Source organism: Sphaerodactylus townsendi, linkage group LG07 (assembly GCF_021028975.2).
Source record: "Sphaerodactylus townsendi isolate TG3544 linkage group LG07, MPM_Stown_v2.3, whole genome shotgun sequence".
Lineage (NCBI taxonomy): Eukaryota > Metazoa > Chordata > Lepidosauria > Squamata > Sphaerodactylidae > Sphaerodactylus > Sphaerodactylus townsendi.
The window spans coordinates 56393806-56414767 of record NC_059431.1 but is presented as its reverse complement, the minus strand read 5'-3'; the positions used below and the strand labels follow the sequence as shown (position 1 = coordinate 56414767).

The following is a 20962-nucleotide window of genomic DNA, read 5'->3' as shown; positions in this document are numbered from 1 at the left end:
TCTGGTGGAATGCTCTCCCTCCAGCTGTCCGGGCCCTGCGGGACCTTAATGAGTTCCACAGGGCCTGTAAGACTGAGCTATTCCACCGAGCTTTTGAGGAGGCCAGCCGCTGATGTGTGCCACCCTTTAACAACCGGGGCCCTGCTGTCCCCCCCCCCCGAGGAGTTTTAGCTGTTAGACGCCATCTGTTGTTTTTGAAATGGTATATTATAATTTGAGTGCTGTATTTTAATCAGGACCAGTACTAAATGTACGATATTTGTTTATTTGCCTGTTTGTTTTGTTTGCTTGCTGTGAACCACCCTGAGCCCTTTGGGGGAGGGCGGTATACAAGTTTAATAATAAATAAATAAATAAAAATAATAGCAAAGGTTGATGTGTTAGTTCTGTCAAATATGCAGTAACTAAAATGATTGGATGTGGGCAAGATAGACACAAATAAACAAAATTTGTGTGATAGCACTGCATAAAGCCCACGACTGAAACCAAACTCAACAAACTCCACATCTGTGATCTTTCTTATTTTCAACCATCTTGAAAAGTGGTTTCGGACTTCTGGGAGAACTTCCACCCAGGATGGTCGCTCTGTGAAACGGTGCAGCGGGCTATAGCGCAAAACACAGGCTTTGCGGTGCTAAAATCCTGTAACTTTTTCCAACTTTCCAACTTTTTGCCCTCTGTTGGGGGAGGGCAACAGGGGAACTTCAGCTTCATTTTGCGCCAAGGTCAGAGTGCGGGTGTTCCTGAGTGGCAGCGGAGTTGGCAATGGCAGGACGAGGGTGGCAGTAGCTGCGGTGGTGTGGTAGCCTGCACCTGACCAGCGTCCAAGCCCCATGGCGTCTCTCCTCTGAGTTGGGTGAGACCGCACCAAAGACTTGGTGAATTCAATTTGTTCGAAGGTACTAGCCCCACTATAGTCCCCAGCTTCTGCGCTACTCCTGTGGTGATTTCTCTTTCCCCCTGGTTTTGGACTGTTATATCACAATAATCCAGCATCTTGGGGAGAACTCTATTTATTTGGTTGTAGTGTTGCTAAGTTGGACTACCTCTTTATATTGGCTTGTGAAAAAAGACTGGGACTCACCTCTGCTAATATTGGGTGGAATTTAACAATATGACACCAAGAAAGAAAAACGTGATTGCTGGATCTACTGCACAGTTTGATGCGAATATGATACAAGAATTATTTTCAAAAATGGATACTATCTCTGCAATGATGTTGCAAACTAATTCTAAAGTAGGAAAAATTGATGAGCTTAAAGACATTAAAAGAACGATGGACAAGATTCCAGCATTGGAGGATGGCATGAATGCCATATTAGAGGAGATAAAAACTACCACAAAAAGATTGGATACTATGGAAGACAAGCTGCTTTATATGGAAAAAGAACAAGAAAGACATAGTCAGGATGAAATATGTACCCAAATGAAATTGAGAAAACATTTAGGGATATCAAAGAGATGGAAAATGAAAAAATATATGATAGAATGATTGGAATATTTGCTGATTTTTTAGGGAAAACAAATGAGGATATTTTGAGTAATATTGGTGAAATATATAGGGTAAATTCTAAAATAGCAAAAGACAGAAATCTTCCCAGGGACGTGTTAATAAATTCCATAAAGAAATCATTGAGAAATGAAGTTTTGCAAGCTCACTTTTCTAATAGCCTAAGAATTGATGGTAAGGATATTATGGTATTAAAAGAGGTACCAAATAAAGTGTTGCAGGCTAGAAAAGAATATAAGGAATTAGCACAACTTCTGAAAAAGAATAGTATATATTATAAATGGGAAATTCCAGAAGGAATCTCCTTCACCTTTAAAGGGAGCAGGAAAGCAATATCAACTGCTGGAAAAATTGAGGAATTTCTGAAAAAGTATAAAAGAGAATTGAAATAAGTTTCATTTAAAATTTGGATTGTTGGTTTTTTTCCCTATTCTCTTTTTATTTTTGTTCTTTTACAGTAACAAAGAGTGATGGCTAACGAGTTAAATTGCATCTCATGGAATGTTAATGGGATGAATTGTCCAATTAAAAGGAAAAAGTATTTTCATATTTGCAGAAGAAAAATGCCTTAATCTCCTGTATACAAGAGACACATATATTACAAAAAGATATTAGATTACTACCTAATGATAAATTAGGTTTAGAATTTACAGCTTCAAGAATATCAAAGAAAAAAGCCGGAGTGGCACTTTATGTTAAGCAACGGTTGCAACCTAAATTAATTCTGACAGATGAAGAAGAAGAAGAAGAGTTTGGATTTATATCCCCCTTTCTCTCCTGCAGGAGATTCAAAGGGGCTTACAATCTCCTTGCCCTTCCCCCCTCACAACAAACACCCTGTGAGGTAGGTGGGGCTGAGAGAGCTCCAAGAAGCTGTGACTAGCCCAAGGTCACCCAACTGGCGTGTGTGGGAGTACACAGGCTAACCTGAATTCCCCAGATAAGCCTCCACAGCTCAGACGGCAGAGCTGGGAATCAAACCCAGTTCCTCCAGATTAGATACACGAGCTCTTAGCCTCCTACGCCACTGCGTATTTGTGGAAATAACGGTGGAAACTGAGACTGTACTATTGGTGGGACTATATGCGCCCAGTCATGCAAAGTTAGTTTTTTTAAGCACTTGTTTAATAAATTTTTTGATTTCACTTATGTAAACGTTATTATGATGGGCAATTTTAATGGCGTAGTAGATGTGATATTAGATAAAGTCAGAGGCTCAATGGCGAAGCCTGGAGAAAGTAGGAAACTTCCTAATCTTTTTTTTTGAAGCAATGCAAAACTTAGGTATGGTGGATGTTTGGAGGCATGTTAACAATTCTGAAAAAAATTCATTCTATTCTGTTCGACATGGAACAGGATCAAGGATCGATATGATATGGGCCATGACAAATTTTTTGAAAAATATGAACAAAGCAGAAATATTATTTGATTCTATAACTGACCCCAGCTGGTGATTGTTTTATTTTAGACAGAAAAAAATTAAATCAGAATATAGATGGGTTCTGAATAATTTATTATTACAAGACATAGAACGAACAAAAAATAGCAGAATTTTTTAAATTTAATATTCAAAAAGATCTGAAATGGAGGACTATATGGGATGCATTTAAGGCCTATATTACAAGATACTTTATTTAACAAAATTCCATCAAAAAAATTAAAGGAAGCAGACAAAATTAAATTGATTAATCAAATGCAACATACAGAATTGATAAATAATCCAAAAAATGAGAAGATATCACATCAATTAAAGATACTAAGAGTTCAATTGGATCTAATAACAACAGAGGAAATCAGTCAACAAATAAATTTTGAATATGGCAATAAAATCTCTACATGTCTAGCATGGAAACTGAGGCATCAAGATAAATATATTACAAGAATTAAACAGGGTAGTAAATTGATTTTTGATCAAAGAGAAATTAAACAACATTTCTTGGAATTTTTTCAAGAGCTATACAAGGAAGATAAAATAGATGAAGAATTACTGGATAAATAGATTAATGAACTTATCTGCAATAGACGTAGAAGATAATTGAGCCTTGAATTTCCCAATCACGAAAGATGAAATATTGAACGCAATTCAGAAATTAAAATCTAACAAGACTCCAGGTCCTGATGAATTGACAAATTTCTTTTATAAAACATTTAAAAATGAACTCGTAGAAGTATTGTTTAATGTGTTTAACAATATTGAAAAGGAAGGTATTCTGGAATAATGTCTCATTAATTCCAAAACAAGGAAAAGACAAGTTAGATATAGAAAATAATAGGCCTATTTCATTGCTAAATTCCGATTACAAAATTTTTGTTTTCATCATGGCTGATAGATTAAATTTGATCCTTTCAAGAATTATTTATTTGGACCAGAATAGATTCTTACCAGATAGATAATGTCAGAATAATAATTGACATCATAGAGGCCTTCGAACAAAAACCGGATAGACAATTGGCGTTATTTTTCATAGATTTTTGCAAAGCTTTGACTCCATAGACTGGAAATTTATAATGACTATCCTAGATAAAAGACAATTCGGTAAAAGATTTTGCACCTGAATTGGCCACATATATAGGGACCAACGAGCCAGATTTATAACTAACAATGAACTTTCATATACTTGTCAGATTAATAAAGGTACGCGCCAGGGATGTCCCCTTTCCCCACTCCTTTTTATTTTAGCAATTGAAGTCTTATTAGATAAAATTAGAAATCACAATAATATTAGAGGTGTTAGAATTAAAAAGGAGATATTATAGTTCGGGCCTATGCCGATGATGTGATGGTACTTTTAGAAGACCCAAAGTTAAAAACATGTCTGAAGTAGATAGAAAAAGGCTGATTGAAAATATTGAATGCTCAATTTCTAGTAAATTAATTACTTAGGAATTAAAATAATGAAATCAAATTTAGATTTATATGATAACAATTATGTGATACTTTGGAGATCAATTTTGAACAACATTAAAAATTGGGAAAAATTAAATTTGTCTCTATTGGGACGAATTGCTACAATTAAAATGAATTTTTAACCGAAATTTTTATTTTTATTCCAATTGGACAAGCCCTTTATAAAATGGAAACAGCAGCTCAATAAATTTTTGTGGGGTGGGAGGAAACCACGTATTACATATAAGGTGATGACTGAACTTAAGCATAAGGGTGGACTAGCACTCCCCAATCTTAAAATATATTTTGAAGCTGCATGTTTATCATGGTTGAAAGAATGGATATGCCTTTCAAACCCCAAATTACTGACGCTAGAATCAGATGGCTTGAAATTTGGAATTCATGCTTTCCTACACTATAGTAAAACTACTGCTAATAAACAATTTTACAACCACATAATAAAAAGCTCTTTATTTAAAGTCTGGAATAAGTATAAACAAAAACTTTATACATACTTGCCACTTTGGACCTTGCCCCAAGAGGCCTTTTTTGGCAGGTTTCACAAAATAGAGAAATTGATAATTTATAGATACATTTTCAACATTATCCAGACAGACAAGTAGAAGTATTTGGATTCAATTATGAACCAATTGAAATATAAAAGGTTGTTAACATATTGTTTACGTTTGCCAGAGCCAGTGTGTAGCGCGTTTCCCAGTTTCTCCGCATGATAGATTTTAAAATAACTGAAACTCAAACCCTATTATTTCAGTATATGGCCCTTGCAGCCAGAATTATGTGGGCAAGATATTGGAAATCCAACCAAATTCCAACCAAACATGAATGGCAAATTAAAGTTCTAGAATTGGCTAAATATGCAATAATAATGGATGAAACTGATTGTAAAGTAGATATAAATTACAATTTCAAATGGAAAAAATGGACTCAATATATACAGAAAATGTAAAGAAATATCAATAATAACTCCATATGAATAATTAAAAAATGGAGAAGTTCGGAAGTCTCAAATTTTGTGTGTGTGTTTATGTCTAATGTATGGGGGATTTTGTACTGTTTAAGTTCAGTAATGTACACATATGTATTTTATCAATGTCTGTTTGTGTCTTGGATTATTTATTCATCATATAATTAATAAAAACTTATAAAAAGAAAAGAAAAGTGATTTCAGGGCACATATCCTTTCATATTAGCTCAATATATTATCTCTCGTTTTTATTTTCTCTGCTCCAGTAAACTTTTCCATGGTTTCACTGGGACTAAAGGGAACTTCTATTATACGAACCAGTTGACACAGTGTGTAACAGACTTCCCTCTGTGATACACCTCTGAAGATCCCAGCCACAGATGCAGGCAAAACGTTAGGTACAAGATCCACCAGACCTCGGCCACACAGCCCGGAAACCCCACCACAACCACAACCAGTTGATCTTAGTATCAATATTGGAAGGGCAAGAAAAGATAAAAATTTCTAACATATTTCTGTCGGTTATATTTGCATTTTAAAAGTTTCTATGCCTTTTCCATTTGTGTAAAAATGGTGCCATGACAGAATCAGATATTTGTCTTAATGGCACAAAAAGGGTGTCCAGTGTGTAGGTGCACTGAAGAAACTTTGCCTGGGGAGTGTCAATTTTTGTATTATGTTTCATCACTACTTGTTGGTTTTATTGTACACCCTCCTGAGCCCTTCAGGGGTAGGGCCAGTGGTGGGATTCAGCAGGTTCGCACCACTTCTGCAGAACCGGTTGTTAAAATGGTGCTTGTAAACAACCCATTGTTAAATTATTTGAATCCCACCACCGGAAACGGTTGTTAAATTATTTGAACCCCATCACTTGGTAGGGCAGTTTATTAAATTTAATAAATAATAATAAAAATGTAGACTGCAGACTTACAGTGCAATCCTAAACAGAGCCACACTGTGACTTGGGCCTGCGAGAGGAAGGTGAGGGGGGTATCTGCAGATCCTTTGATAACTTAGATAATTGTGGTTTTTATAGGCTGAACACATGTTGTGTTTGTTGTCATCTGTGAAGGTATTATATTATATTAAATATTATATTCTCTGTAGTGTTTCAATTGTTGTAAGCCGCCCTGAGCCTGGCTATGGCCAGGGATAGGCGAGGTATAAATATACATTCAATAATAATAAATTAAATTTTTAAAAGGAGGGAAACTGGGTGTGGGGCCTTGCCTCCATTGTTTAAATAAGGCTGATCATGTGTAGTGTGTTTCCATCTTCTTTCTTGTAGGTTCAGTTAAGCGACTGGACAGCTGTCCAATCCTTCCAGGCCATAAACAGACTCTTGGCCTAGGGCAGTCAGCAGCAACCCTGGTAATTTCAGCTCAGTCTTTCCCTCTGAGTTCTCACCCTCCCCTTCAAAACGTCCTTAAATGCACAATCCAATAACTGGACGTACCCTTCCAATCCCTGCCCTCTGGGCTGTTGGCCCCAATCACACCTCAGTCCTAGCATGTTTGTTTGACATATGGACTACCATTTAGGGATGCAGTAAACATATCCTTACACATACACACACACACCCATCTAATAGTTTTGGTCTAACCAGGCAACTCTTTGTACAAACTAGCTTTATGAGAAAAACTACTCTGTAATTTTTATTCTGATTTCGACTGACAAAACTAAACCTCGGGAATTACCTCTGCACTACAAAACAGCACAATCTGTATTGAATTAATAAACATTCTTTGTGCAATACTAGGAATGCAGCAACCCACCAGTGTGTTTAGTCACAGTTAATGAGACCACAAGTTTTATTTGTTGTCTTATTGCTCACATCTGTCTTTGTACTCTGTTATACTCTTTTCATTAAACCTCTTCATACAACACATTCTTTGTCAACTGTTCTGTTCCTGTTGGTTTCACACATGGACAATGCCTGGGCACAGGTAATTTTGAGAAATAAAAGTACTGTAGATCATTATTTACTGAGATAATTTAAGATCCAATTATTCAAAGCAACCCTAGATTCAAAGCAACCCTAGATTTACTTAATCATGCTTGCAGCTGCAGGGCCGGGAACAAGCTGAGGGGAAGGACTCCCTTTTGGCTCCTCAGTGGCAGCAATGAGCCTGGTGGATTGATTCCTGCAGCAAACTGGCCCGGCCAATTGGGTGGCAGAGGTGGGGGGGGGGGTAGGATGCAGAGTTATTACTATGGTCTATCCTTCTACTTAGCTGGCTGTGCTGCCGGGGCCTTTTCATAGTTGGCTCCAGCTTCAGCTAGTGAAGATTGTCTGGCAAGGATTGATGGGATGTTGAGGTAATGCTTCCTCAGCATCAGCACTGAACATCAGCAGCAACCTTATCATTTGCGGCAGCAAGGCTTTCAGGTGACTAGCTGCAGCTGGCTTCTGAGGGTGGTATCTCCCAGCAGTTGTGGGCTTCAGTGGCACTTTCCTGGCTGTGGCTTTTTCTTTTTTCCTGACTGGGAGGCTTCAGTGGCATCAATGTTCGTGGGGTCTTTGGCAAGTGAGGAACTATACATGCAATCGGCCGGATGATTCCTTCCCCAGCACTGTTCCCCATATCTTTTTTTCAAAAGGGGCGGGAGGGAGAACTGACATTGGCCCCTTGCTCATGCTGTGAACCCCCTCCTCCCCCCAACTGATTTTTGAATACCAGAGGGTTTGTGCCTTGTTTCCTCCTTACTGAGGAATGGTATTTGCTCCCCTGCCCTCTTCATGCCCTGTGTATGATTTCCAGGGCAACAGTGAGACATTCTCACTGGCAAATGGTAGAATTTGCTGGAGATTCTCTGTTAGCCAATGGCTGCAATGTATTTTTGCCAAAAAAATTAATAGGCTAAAATGAACCTGAATATTTTCAGGTTTTTCAGGAAAAATTGAATATATTCGGGTTCACCAATAATTTTAAAGCTGAAAAAACCCAGACCTAAATTTTACTGAATTTTGGAGGGTTTTTTCCTCAAGCCTAGTTCTGATGGGTGAACTGGAGCACTGCCGACTAGAATCTAGGATTGGAAACTGGTTGGAGAACTGTCCACAAAGAGCAGTTGTCAGTGGCATGTCATCTGATGGGAGGGAAGTGTCCAATGGGGTGCCACAGGGCTTCATTCTGGGCCTGATACTTTCCAAAGTTTTTACAAATGATCTAGGTGTGTGTGTGTGAAGGGACTACTCATTAAATTTGCAGATTACGCCAAAGACCCTAGAAGTTCTGAATGCACTGGAAAAGTGGGCATAGAACAAGATGCAATTCAACCAGGATAAATTCAGAGCTCTACGTTTGAGTAACAAAAGGGATTCACTTCTAGGTAGCAGTATGTGGAAGACAATCTTGAGGTATAGTTGGTCTGAAGCTAAATATGAGCAGTCACTGTGATGAAGCGGCAAAAAAGACTAATGCTATTTTGGTGTGTATCAACAGAGGCATAACATTCAAATCACAAGATTTGAATTCCACTGCATACCACATTGGTCAGGCCAAACACACCTGGAGTACTGTGTGCAGTTCTGGAGGCCTCACTTTAAAAAGAATTTGGACATAATGGGGCAGGTGCAAAGGAGGGTGGCGAAGATGATCAGAGGCCTGGAAACCAAGCTCCACGAGGAGACGCTGAGAGACTTGGGAATGTTCAGTCTGGAAAACAGGAGGTTGAGAAGAGACATGATTGCTTTCCTTATTTGAAAGGTTGTCACTTAGAGGATGGCACATTAATGTTTCTGTTGGTGGCAAAGGATGAGACTTGCAATAGTGAGTTAAAATTACAGGCAGAGAGGCACAAGCTGGATATTGGGGGTGGGGTGGGGAATTAGAGTAGTACAGCCATGGAATCAGCTGCCTAGGGAACAGGCAAGCTCCCCTTCACTGGCAGTCTTCAAGCAGGTTGTCCTAAATTTCTATCTGCTCAAGAATGGAGCATCACAAAACAATGCATTTTAAATGCCCAACATAGAGAACCATAGAGAAAAATCAGAAAAATATTAGAAACATATTTTCTTATCAAAATTACTTTGGTCAATATTTACACATTTTGGCTATTTCAATTACAGAACACTTATTAATTAAAAAGATAACATTATATAAACACAAGAAAGGGAAAGTGGTCACATACAAGCTAGGTAAGGGTAAGTGGTTTTGTACAAAAGGCTGCTCACAAAGCAGCCAGTCAGACGCTGAATAAAATTCTTCGGCAATATATTTCAATTGAGGTGATGGTGCTAAATCAATCTTCCCTTGGCCCTTCCCCACCCCCACCCCAAATGATTGGTAACCTTTACCTGGCATGAATCTCAAGTATCACAAATTTGCTGCAACTTGTTCTAAAGGGCAAAAGGTAACAAAATCAATGCACACCATCTTTTTTCCTCACTTCTAGCTTGCAATATCAAGGGAGACAATGGGCTTACTGCAGCTACTTTAATTGTCCTGTGTTAATGAGGTTTGTAAACTTCTGCCCAAAAGTTTCCTTCATGCCTTATGATAGTAGTGATAGAAAGGAAATCTGGAAAAAGCACAAAGGGGACTCCAGTTTCTTATATATGCCACACCAGATATCTACGGAATTTTCCTGGTTTATAACTATTTTTATAATACTGCATTGCAATTCCATATTTTAGTTTTCCTATTTTTCTCCATTGAGAGTTTTGTTGTCTCTCAGCAACCAGTTAAATTTGAATACAAAGGCTTTATCAGTGCAATTTCACTTTCTTATATGCAAATAAATATATCTGTATTTCATAAACAAATGACCTTGCCATAACACTAATAGTCTTCTCCCTTTTTACCTATTTAATGGGCTTAACAGAGTGAGAGTGCTAGTAATCTGTAGTTTTTCCCCAAAATGATTTAAAGAGAGCTGATGAATACTGTAGTGTAAAAGAATGAGCATGGTACTTCTTCAGAACACTGCTTGGTCATATCGGAAGACAAAATCATGTGGTGTAGCCTCACAGTGTATGTGATTCAGATATTACTGCCATTATCTCAATTTCATAAGCTTATTTTTTAAAAAATGAATATTAAGCCCCATAGCTGTATACAAAACAAATCAGCCACAGAACAGAGGTTATATTTGTTCCTTCTGCTTTCTTGTCATGGATTTCAAGCACTAAAAATTGATTAACTCAGTTCATCTGGTACAATGTCAAGATGTTCCTTTTGCTTCTGTTTAGGCTCAGCTCTTAAACATGTGTTCTCACAAAGCAAGAATTTTGCTGAGATGAAATATCTTTTTTCATAGCGATGTCCTAAGTATCCATTTGAGTATCAATTTGAAACTATGTTTGCCTGATTTGCACTCACGTATCATAAGGCTGCCTTAGAAACATGAATTGACATTTCTGATTATAGAATAACTTGTTACTTTTTAAGTGTTAGAATCCAGCAACCCATATATACGGAGGGGGGAAATGTATATTTGGAAGAGTTCTCAAATTTTAGCCATCTGTATTTTTCTGTAGCCACATGATAGTTTCTGCTATTGCTTTTTTCTTTTCTTTATTTTTAGATTTTGCTGACAGCAGTAGGTCATTGGGAACTATTCTTTCTTCTTCTGTAACTGTATTGTTAAGAAAAACCTGGAACTAAAACAAATAATAAATATAGTGAGTTATTCAAAATGGCATTATCACTTTTGGCTGGCACATTTTCTCCCTATCATAATTAATATCCTGCATACTACTCCCCAAACCCTATATTTTGTTCTCCACAGGAGGACAATATTGAAGAATAATTCAAGACCAAATGACATCCATTCACATTATTATTTTTCTTAATTATGACTGCAATTGCAGGTAATCCCTTTTCAGAATGGTCAGAGCTGGCAGCAGCTGCTCTGACCAGTTGGTTATACTTTTCTTGTGGGTATTAAAGCCTGACCAGAGACAAATGGGGGGAGGGGAGAAGAAGCTGGGTTTCATCTGATCTGAGTATGCCCAAACTACAGATGCTAATGAGGAAGAAGTTCACAGCTTTTATGCAAGTGTCTAGGAAGAAATTGATTATATAACTAAACAAGATTTGCTGATTATCACAGGTGACTGAACACAAAAATGGGAAACAATATAGAATGAAATATTGTTGGCATATTTGGACTAGGAGCAAGAAATGAAGCAGGAGAGCAACATAGAATTCTGTAATGACAACAATTTTTTTAATTGCCAACATGTTTCAGGCAACCAAATAGATGATAGTACACATGGTAAAAGGTAAAGTTTCCCCTTCAGTCGTATCCGACCCTGGGGTACCACTGCAGTGATTTTATAGGCAAGCTGCTTTTGTGGGGTTGTTTGCCATTGCTTTCCCTGGCTATTCTTTACCCCCTAGCTATGAGCTAGGTACTCATGTACCAACCAAGAAATGGATGGATGGCTGAGTTGACCATGAGCCAGCTGCCATCATATCTGACCCACAGGGGGCTCGAACTCCTGACCGTGTGAGTGGCAGTGCAAGCACTTAACCACTACTCCACGCGGCTCCTTATTACACATGGGCATTGCCTAAAAACCAGTACAGGAATAAAATAGATTACACAATTGGATGCAGAATACGGAAAAGCTCTATACTCTCTGCTAACACAAGACCAGGAGCCAAGTGTGGTACAGAGCTTTAATAAAAGGCAAAATGAGTTGTGCTGATCATCCCCCGAAGTCCCACCTCTCCTCCAGCACTGTGAAGCAAGCCTTGTGATTTTGGTCTCACACGAATCCAGGTGATTGTCAGCCAATCAGAATGCATAAAACGCCACTGAAGGTGAGGGGGTAATTGAATCTCAGCTTAACAGAGGAGGGGAAGAAGTTTTTTTCTCAGACATGGAATTCTGGTGACCCTGAGTGTCAGCACATGACTTTTACTTGGCTTTTTAGTTAGGGTTTGGGGCCAATATGGGGGAGAAAGCTTGTTTCAATGAAGCAAATAAGCATCCTGCATTCCCAGCATACACATACAGGTTCCGTGGACAAGAGCTCTGTCTAGTAAAAGAACAGCCTTGAACCTGCTGAGGTAACCTGTTAGGAGAAATTTACCCTCAAGGTGTATTTATATTAACAGAGGTTCAGTTCCAGAATAGTTACTCTCACTGGAGAAGCTTGTAACCTACAGGGTTGACAAGCAGTTCACTTTATAATACCGAAACATTTCCTTACAAGATCCTTACCACATTAGGAGGGGTAGCTAATACCCTGGAGGACAGGGGCAGGATTCAAAATGATCTGGACATATTAGAGAGCTGGGCCAAAACTAACACGATTAATTTCAACAGAGATAAATGTCAGATTCTCCACTTAGGCAGAAAAAAATGAAATGGACAGACATAGGTTGGATGACTCCTGGCTTGACAACACTACATGTGAAAGGGATCTGGGAGTCTTAGAAGACCACAAACTGAACATGAGTCAGCAGTGTGATATGGAAGCCAAGAAAGCCAATTCTGGGATGCAATTCTGGGATGCATCATTAGGAGTATAGTGTCTAGATCGAGGGAGGTAATAGCACCACTCTACTCTGCATTTGTCAGACCTCACCTAGAGTACTGTGTTCAGTTCCGGGCACTGCAATTTAAGAAGGACATTGACAAGCTGGAACGTGTCCAGAGAAGGGCAACTAAAATGGTAAAAGGTCTGGAATCCATGCCCTACGAAGAGAGGATGAGGGAACTAGGGATGTTCAGTTTGTAGAAGTAAAGGTTTAAGGGGGGAACATGTTAGCTATGTTTAAATATTTGAAGGAATGCCATGTTGAAGAGGGAGCAAGCTTGTTTTCTGCTGCCTCAGAGACTAGGGCACGGAATAATGGATTCAAGGTGCAGGAAAAGAAATTCCACCTAAACATTAGGAAAATCTTTCTGACTGTCAGGGCTGTTCAACAGTGGAATTCATTGCCTTGAAGAGTGGTGGAGTCTTCTTTGTTGAAGGTTTTTAAACAGAGGCTGGATGAACATATGTCAGGAGGGGTGGCATGCAAGGGAAGGGGAGGCAGTGAAAGGTGCATGTCAGGAGGGGAGGAAAGGGGAGGGACCTGGCCCGCCCACCCTAGTGGAGGGAGGGAGAGGGGAGGGAGGGGTGGCATGCAAGGAAGGGAAGGGGAGGGGGCCCAGCATCTGGACATGGCCCACCCACCCTACTGGAGGGAGGAGAGGGGGTGAGGGTGGCATGCAAGGGAGGGGAGGGAAGGGGATTATGTGTTCCTGCATGGCAGGGGGTTGGACTTGATGGTCCTCGTGATCTCTTCCAACTCTATGATTCTACCTTCCTAAATATTTTATTTTCTGCTAAATAAACTTTTGTTGTTTGCCTACAGCTGCGTCTTGTCTTTCCATTCAGATAGCTATGAAACAGCTATTTCTATTTACCTCAAATAATTACAGTTTTAGTCTAGTAGGTTCCCAAATAAGCTAACTTTAAGGAGAATTTTGCTTACATGCTACCAATTCTGTAATTAAAGCTTGAGTCTCCCCTTTTGATTTTGGGCCGCCAGTGTTTAAAGAATACGTATGAAAGACACTGCAGTGGAAAATGGACATTTTCCAGTCAAGAAAACAGCTGCCTCAGAATCTTCCCCCAAAGCATCCATGTTCTCTTTTTCTTCTTTTCCTTATTTTTAGTTTAACAATTAACAATTTTTCATACTTTGGAAGTTTCTCAAATATGCAGAATTTTTTGCTTGTATGTGCCTTGCTGATGAGTGTAACATCCAGTAGAATACTAGAATTAATTTCAGACACACACCTAGATTTTTTCCGAGTTATTCACATTGTTCTAAGATATTTAATTATTTTGTTTTTATTAATCTACTTACCATTTGGATTTGCAAGTCTGTGGTCATAAAATGTTGTGTAGCTTTTAAGAAACGAACTAATGGTTCATATCCATGCCTGTAACAGAAAGTATTAGGAACATTCATAAATATGACAAAGCATTTTGATAAGATGCTAAACCTATGCCACCATGATTGACATGAGAAAGAGAAAATATACATAAATACAATGTAGGCCAAAATACAGATGATACCAGACATCTGTAACTAAATCTCAGGGTGCTAAAATTTTGTTTGGCTTAAGGGGGCGAAGAGAGATAGATATCAATCTTTTCTCGTGTCCTGTTTCCTTAATCCCAATCTATGCTACCAGTAGCCACCATTAAAAAGATGCTGTGTTGCAACTTTAGATTATTTTCTTCTGGACACTTAAAGGAGCTCCAGGAAACAATTCAGATTTAGAAATAACAAGGGGCAAAAGATTTAAATTCCCTTTCCACAGTTCCACTTTCTGATTCAAAATCAAAAGTCCTAAAACTGCTTTAAAATGAAAACCTGGCAGATCTGTTCACAAAATTCCTATACCACACATATTTTAGCTTTAAGGAGAACAGATTCAAAAAACCATCATTGGTAAACATCCTTACACCTAATAACTAACATAGGGTATGGCAAATCTACAGGAACTCCCAAATTTCCAGAAAACTGGATTTTGAAGTATATTCCCCCAAGTTAATAGTGATACTTGTGCATGCACATACATCCCTCTCCCCCGTCCTCTCTTTCTGACATACAAACTGATGTTGCTCAGACCACATTTTGGGAGGCTGTAATAAGCCAAAAGGAACTGCCACAATATGGCGGCAGTCACCAGGAATAGGTGAAAAGGGAAAGTGGGAGCCAGTTCAAGTTTGTCTTCTAATTGTCTCACCGTCGTACCCCAAACTTCTCATTCCAGGCAGGAAGGAGGGAATGATGAGTCAAGCATGTGGGTGGGTGCAGGATGTAAGGGGAGAGAAAGTAAAGAGCGAAAAAGAGGAAAATGGAATTACTCCATCCCATGAGTCCTTGCTGATCCCCCTTTTATACTGGTTGTGTCTGCTAACTGGTAACAATGACCACTGCTTTTTGAATTACATCTTTTTTCTATTGATAATCAATAGTAAACTATAATAGCTGCTAAGAAATGATGTTTAGGATTAAAAGTATAAGAAAAGTTATTTCAGTCCTTCCATTACCTTTCACTTAAAACCAACCAATTTTCTGTTAAAAAATTCAATGCTATTCGGTAGCCAACCTCAGTTGCTGCTACAGAACCAATAACGTCTGTTACCAGGTCTGATGAAATTATTGACTCGTTGAGGGTATACTGTAGGTATCTGTAGAGAAGTGCATTTAATACTGAAACTTCATAATACAGAAAAAATATAGTTTATAAGTATGCTTTCATCTTGCTACATTTTACAATATGCAGTAAAACCCTTCATTTTCAGGAATATACTTTGCACGGCTGTGGCTCTGTCACATAATCAGGACATATAGTTTTGAATGGTGATTTTGGTACTTCCACATAATTTTAAAAACCTCATCTTTACTTTTTTTAACTCTCCAAATTTCTTATCCATGTAGCTACTATTGGGAATTGCAATCACATAGCCACGATTCTCTGTGGGAGCTCAGTTCCAATGGCCCTTGTGCAGAGGGAGGAAGTGCTCTAGCATGCCATTTTTAACAGCTGAAATGGCCTGGGAGGCATTACTGACCCGCTGGGGTGCTGTATGTGCACTGAATACTTGCACATACAGGCCCCTAATGGGGCAAGTAATGCCCTCCTAGCCTGATTGTAGGTGGAAAAAACAGCACAGGGGGAGGCAGAACCCCCTTCTATGTCACAACATGGTCCCAGTACAAATCAGGCATCTGTGTCACATTAGGACTGGGTTTTCCATTGGGAACTTGCAAATTAAGCTCCTCGGAAACCAGGACTGTGTATGGAATTGCCAGTTGTTAAACGATAGCTTTATAAGGCTCCAATCAGATGCCAGCTAGGGTTACCATTAATTTTATTTTTTGTTTCAGTGGGTCTGAGTTTTAGTCCAGGGTTCCAAGTGTCAATCAGAATTATTAGTTAAGCTCCAATAATCAAATATTTATTTATGATTCAGAAGGAATCCATCTTGAACTTTAATATTGTATGTCACTGCAGTTGGATCCTGCCAAATAATAATCAGGGAGAAAATTCTGAAGTAGTGTGGCAGAAGGAAGAATTCCCAATAGTATGCCAGCTAATGTTATCCAAAGACACAGGCCTTACACAGCCATACTGCCTTTTGAAAGGACTTCAGTGAACAGCAGATTCCACTAAAGGGTATCCTGACTCTCAAGCAGGAGCGTACCAACATGTTCCCGGGCACACGCCTTTCGGTCACATGAGGGGGTGCAGGAAGTCCCCCCACGTGACTAAACGGCATGCGCCCCAGCTGCATGCCACCAAGTCCTGGCCCCAGGAGCTGGCCTATAGGGAGGCGGGGCAGGGGCTCAGCAGTGGGTGTACGGCTGTGTTGCCCACCTGGGCCACCTGCTGCCAAACCCTGCCCCTGACCTCTGTGCAGGCCAGCATTTAAAAGCTTTCAAAAGCTGGTTTTCAAAAGCCAGCCTGCCCGGAGGCTGGGGAGTGGGGCTCAGGGGCTTGGACCTGTTCCCCAAGCACCCCCCTGGCCTCCATGCAAGCCGGCTTTTGAAAATTTAGATAATGTTGTATTTAAAATCATTAGCAAAGCCAACAAAAGGTGAATACCTTTATCAGGAAGCCCGAAAATATTTGGATCCCCCCCCCCAAAAAAATTAGCTCCATTTGAGATTATGGGGAATTTAGGGGGGGTTCCGTTGGGGAGGAGGGCATTTTAAACGGTAGAGGTACTAAACTTGCAGGGTGGCTTTGAGAGACTCTCCTGATAAAAGCACTCAGGTTTGGTGAAGTTTGGTTCAGGGGATCCAATTCTATGGGCCCCGAAAGTGTTTGCCTCCATCTCCCATTGTTTCCAATTGTTTCTAATGGGAGATGGGGGCTACTCCTTTGGGGATCCATCGTATTTGACTCCCTGAACCAAACTTCACAATAATTGGGTACTCTTATCAGGAGAGTCTCCTAAAGATACCCTGTATGTTTGAAGATGCCAGCCACATATGCAGGCGAAACGTTAGGAGAGAATGCTGCTAGAACACGGCCATACAGCCCGGAAACCACACAGCACCCCAATCCAGATAAAATATTCCTGTTTGTAAACAAGTAATAATAATTATTACAGGGTCACAAAATGGTTTAGAAACTTCCTGTCCATACAAAAACTAAACATATGAATTATATATTCTGATTATTTGCGTTTCTCCTTAATTTGGAAAGACATAATTTTCTTGAATATACTAGTACTGTAAGTTAATAATGTTCACCTTTGAAGTATCCACGGCTCACGGGTACATGTCAGGGCAGAAAATGCTCCATATTTGTTATACATTTTTAAATCACCACTATTGTACATTTTCCATGCAAAGTCCCATTCTTTGTCACTACCCATTTGGATGCCATAGCAACAAATGGCTGGGCTAATACAAAAAGTAACCCTGTAAAATAGAACATGATATCAAGGGTCTTCAAAATACAACACATAGTGGTTTCAGAATTAAAATAATTTACATAAAGAAATAAAGTATTTTCCTTTAAAGAATATTGGTATATATTTCTCACTGGCCGATTACGCACAAGATGTTTGCTGTGTGGTAGAGGTGAGTGTCCATCATGGCAAGATTTCTTCTACATATGTATTTCCTCCAGCCCCACTTTCACTTTCCATTCTCTCCACAGCAAGCAAATCCACTTATAGCACCACTTTAATTTTGCTTCTCTGCCTGAGTGGGATGATTTGCCAGTGACCACAGCTTGGTACTGGCCCTCCACCTGCAACCAGTTCACCTAGTCTTATCCCTCTACTCCCTCATGCTGCTCTGCACGCTTCCCCCTCAGTTTGCTTTCCCCTCAGCTTGCCAACTGCTACCATTTCCTGTCCTGCTGTATCACTTCTATTGCCGGTGGCCTCCCAGCTCCTGCATATCTTTAGATTTTTTTAAAATTAAATAACCATATTGATAGATTGATAAATCAATACTAATACTAAAAAATGTAAAAATTAAAAGACTAGTCAGTCAATCCAATTTGCCCCTGCATTTGATCAATGGACTGGGATGTCTCCAGGCTTGTAGTTTTATACACAAAAAATCAATTATTCTAGACCATACTGGGAAAAGCCCATCGGTCTTGGATTTACAGCACATCGGGAAATGGATGATCGAGAACCTGGGGGGCCTTAGCAAATAGCGGTTCATGTTATCCTTTTGCGGTTTTGCAGTTTGCATGCTGCCATTACTCCCTCCTCACTTCCCACCATAAAAGATAATCAGCATTCGAGCAAAGTGTACAGAGGCCATATTCAAACTTTTTCCCTTTTTATGTTGACATATCAACCTATTAATAGATTGATAGACTGATAAATCTAGTGATAGATTGATATATCAATCTATTATTACATAGTAGTAACGGCTAAATTATTTTATGTGTGCATGAATGTTGTGAATGTTCAACGTTGTTTTAATGTATTTTAATGTTTTAATGTCTCAGTTAGTAAATAAATGCCCCTTTTTACTAACTCTGTAATTTATAATGCCAATAAAGGCTTTGGAATTGGATATCAATCTATTAAGATTAAAGATAAAAATGAAAGATTATGTTAAAAATTAAAGTATGTATGGATGATAGAGAACCCGTAAAATATTGCCCCACCCCCCAGACACAAGCAAAAAGCCAGCTGATGGGTAACGCCTGCCTGGCTGTAAACAGGGTAGTGGGTAATAATGCTGAACATACCCTGAAACAAAAACTCCCCAACCAAATCTCTTTGAAGTCATAGAAAGAAAGTCATGTTGACAGCAATGTGGCAAAAATATTAAAATTGTAGATCAATATTTTTATTAAATACACAATAATGGCAACAGCAATATAGTCACCATTCCCAGATCTACCACGGAACTTTCCATAAAGGGCCATCTAAATATGAATTATATACGCCCATGCAGTGCAGTCACAAGCAACTATAGTAATCAAATCTCAAAGTGATATTCTTACTTTCCATAGGTTATATGAATATGATTATCCTTTTAGCTTAACAATTGTTACATTTATTTTAAACTGCTTAGTGATGTATGTTTTATTCTCTAGTTTGATTTATAATGCTTGGTTTTAATTAACTACGATATCATTTTAAGTTTTAAATTAAGTTTTTTTTCTGTAGGCCACTTTTGGCAAGTTCCTTAGAGAGATGGCCTAAAAATGTACGAAATAATATAACAAATAATTAACCATAACTTTATACAAAGTACATATCTAAACAGTATTTACTCATGCTTGGGACTGCCCATCCACTTGGTGAAGATTTCAGAAGCCAGGTCTAAACAGTCATGGAGACCAAGCGAACATGCTGTCCTAAAGACCTTTTCTATTTCAAATCTTGAAACAAAATGAAAATGAATATGAGCATACAAAAAGAAATAAATCAAACATTTTGTATTTCAGCATTCAGTGCATATGCACTGTTGAATTCATCACAAATCTTTCTGTGCATACAATTCACTTGTTCTGGTTTGGATTTCATAATTTGTTTGGGAAGTGAAATAGGACAGGTGGTATATGACTTGCTTTCAGCATGTGGCTAGACTCAGCTTTTTAATTTACAAAGCTATTATTCTATCTTGTAATTTTATAGGTTCCCAATCTGCTATCTATGGTCGAATCCCCACTTGAAATTTGCACGCAGATCCAAACCTGTTCGTTGTGAAACCGTGTCCTCTTCATCGGAGTTTCTCCCTCCCCACCACAGCAAGCACACAGCAAACACACCCCGATGCAGAACTCTTAGCAATCCCCACTACCAGGCGAGCTTGCTTCGCCGGTCTCCCCTGATTGGCTGGCGTGCCTTGATGGGGCGGGACCTTTTCCCACTGCGGAAACATACATTGTAGGGGCGTGATGAAAAAAACCAACGTGTGAAAGTGTAACATTTGACTGTTTAACTGTGTAAACAGTCCATTGTTACCAGTGTAAACCATTAACAATTCAAAGTTACACGTTTGACTGTTTAACGTTTACTTCCCCTTCTTTCTGCTGGCCGATCGCAAAAGTGGAAACGAAACCAAGGAAAGGCTGCGTGCACATAGCAGCGCTGATTGGTTGCCCGAATTCCACATCACACTCCAGGGCAGGAAACTAGTCAGGGTTTCAACCCTCATCCCTCCCCTCGGATCAGTTGTGAACCGTGTTAATGGGGTCTATGCCACTTGCAACCAGGTCCTGCCGGAACACGGATTAACGGGGAGAACGAGTGCCAGAAACGGAATCTGCCACGCAAGCAATGGGGAGGTCGTCCCTCAAACCAGGTTAGTTTGTGTTCTGAAACCTACCTAAGACGGTAGTGGGGATTCGACCTATGACTCAGAAAGCAACCAATCTGATTCAAGTGCCCCAAACCCTACATCTACAAGTGAAGATTTAGTGTCCCAGCAAACAAAGACCAGGGGAGGGGTTGTCCTGGGAGTGAGTGGAATCCTAGATGAGCATCCAGCACCTATAGCAGTGGTGGCACTCAGAGCCCTCTCTGTGGGCAGAAGCAAACAGAGTCGCCCCCACCCCTCCACACACACATCTAGGCTGGCCTGGGCCACTGGGCTCTATTAGCATTAAACCTAAGACCTAGTTTTGA

At 39.4% G+C, this 20962-nt stretch overlaps 1 protein-coding gene across 1 annotated transcript in view; it reads right to left on the bottom strand.

Moving 5' to 3' along the window:
- Positions 1–9378: 9378 nt before the first annotated feature.
- The window catches only part of LVRN (laeverin), a 53319-nt gene continuing 41735 nt past the window's right edge, over positions 9379–20962 (bottom strand). The window contains exons 16-20 of the mRNA XM_048503121.1: positions 19606–19713; positions 17607–17777; positions 15395–15535; positions 14199–14274; positions 9379–10987 (exon numbers count right to left, since the gene is read on the bottom strand). Of these exons, the coding sequence (XP_048359078.1) occupies positions 10841–10987; positions 14199–14274; positions 15395–15535; positions 17607–17777; positions 19606–19713 (643 nt within the window). The 3' untranslated portion in view covers positions 9379–10840. The remainder of the gene's footprint in view (positions 10988–14198; positions 14275–15394; positions 15536–17606; positions 17778–19605; positions 19714–20962) is intronic.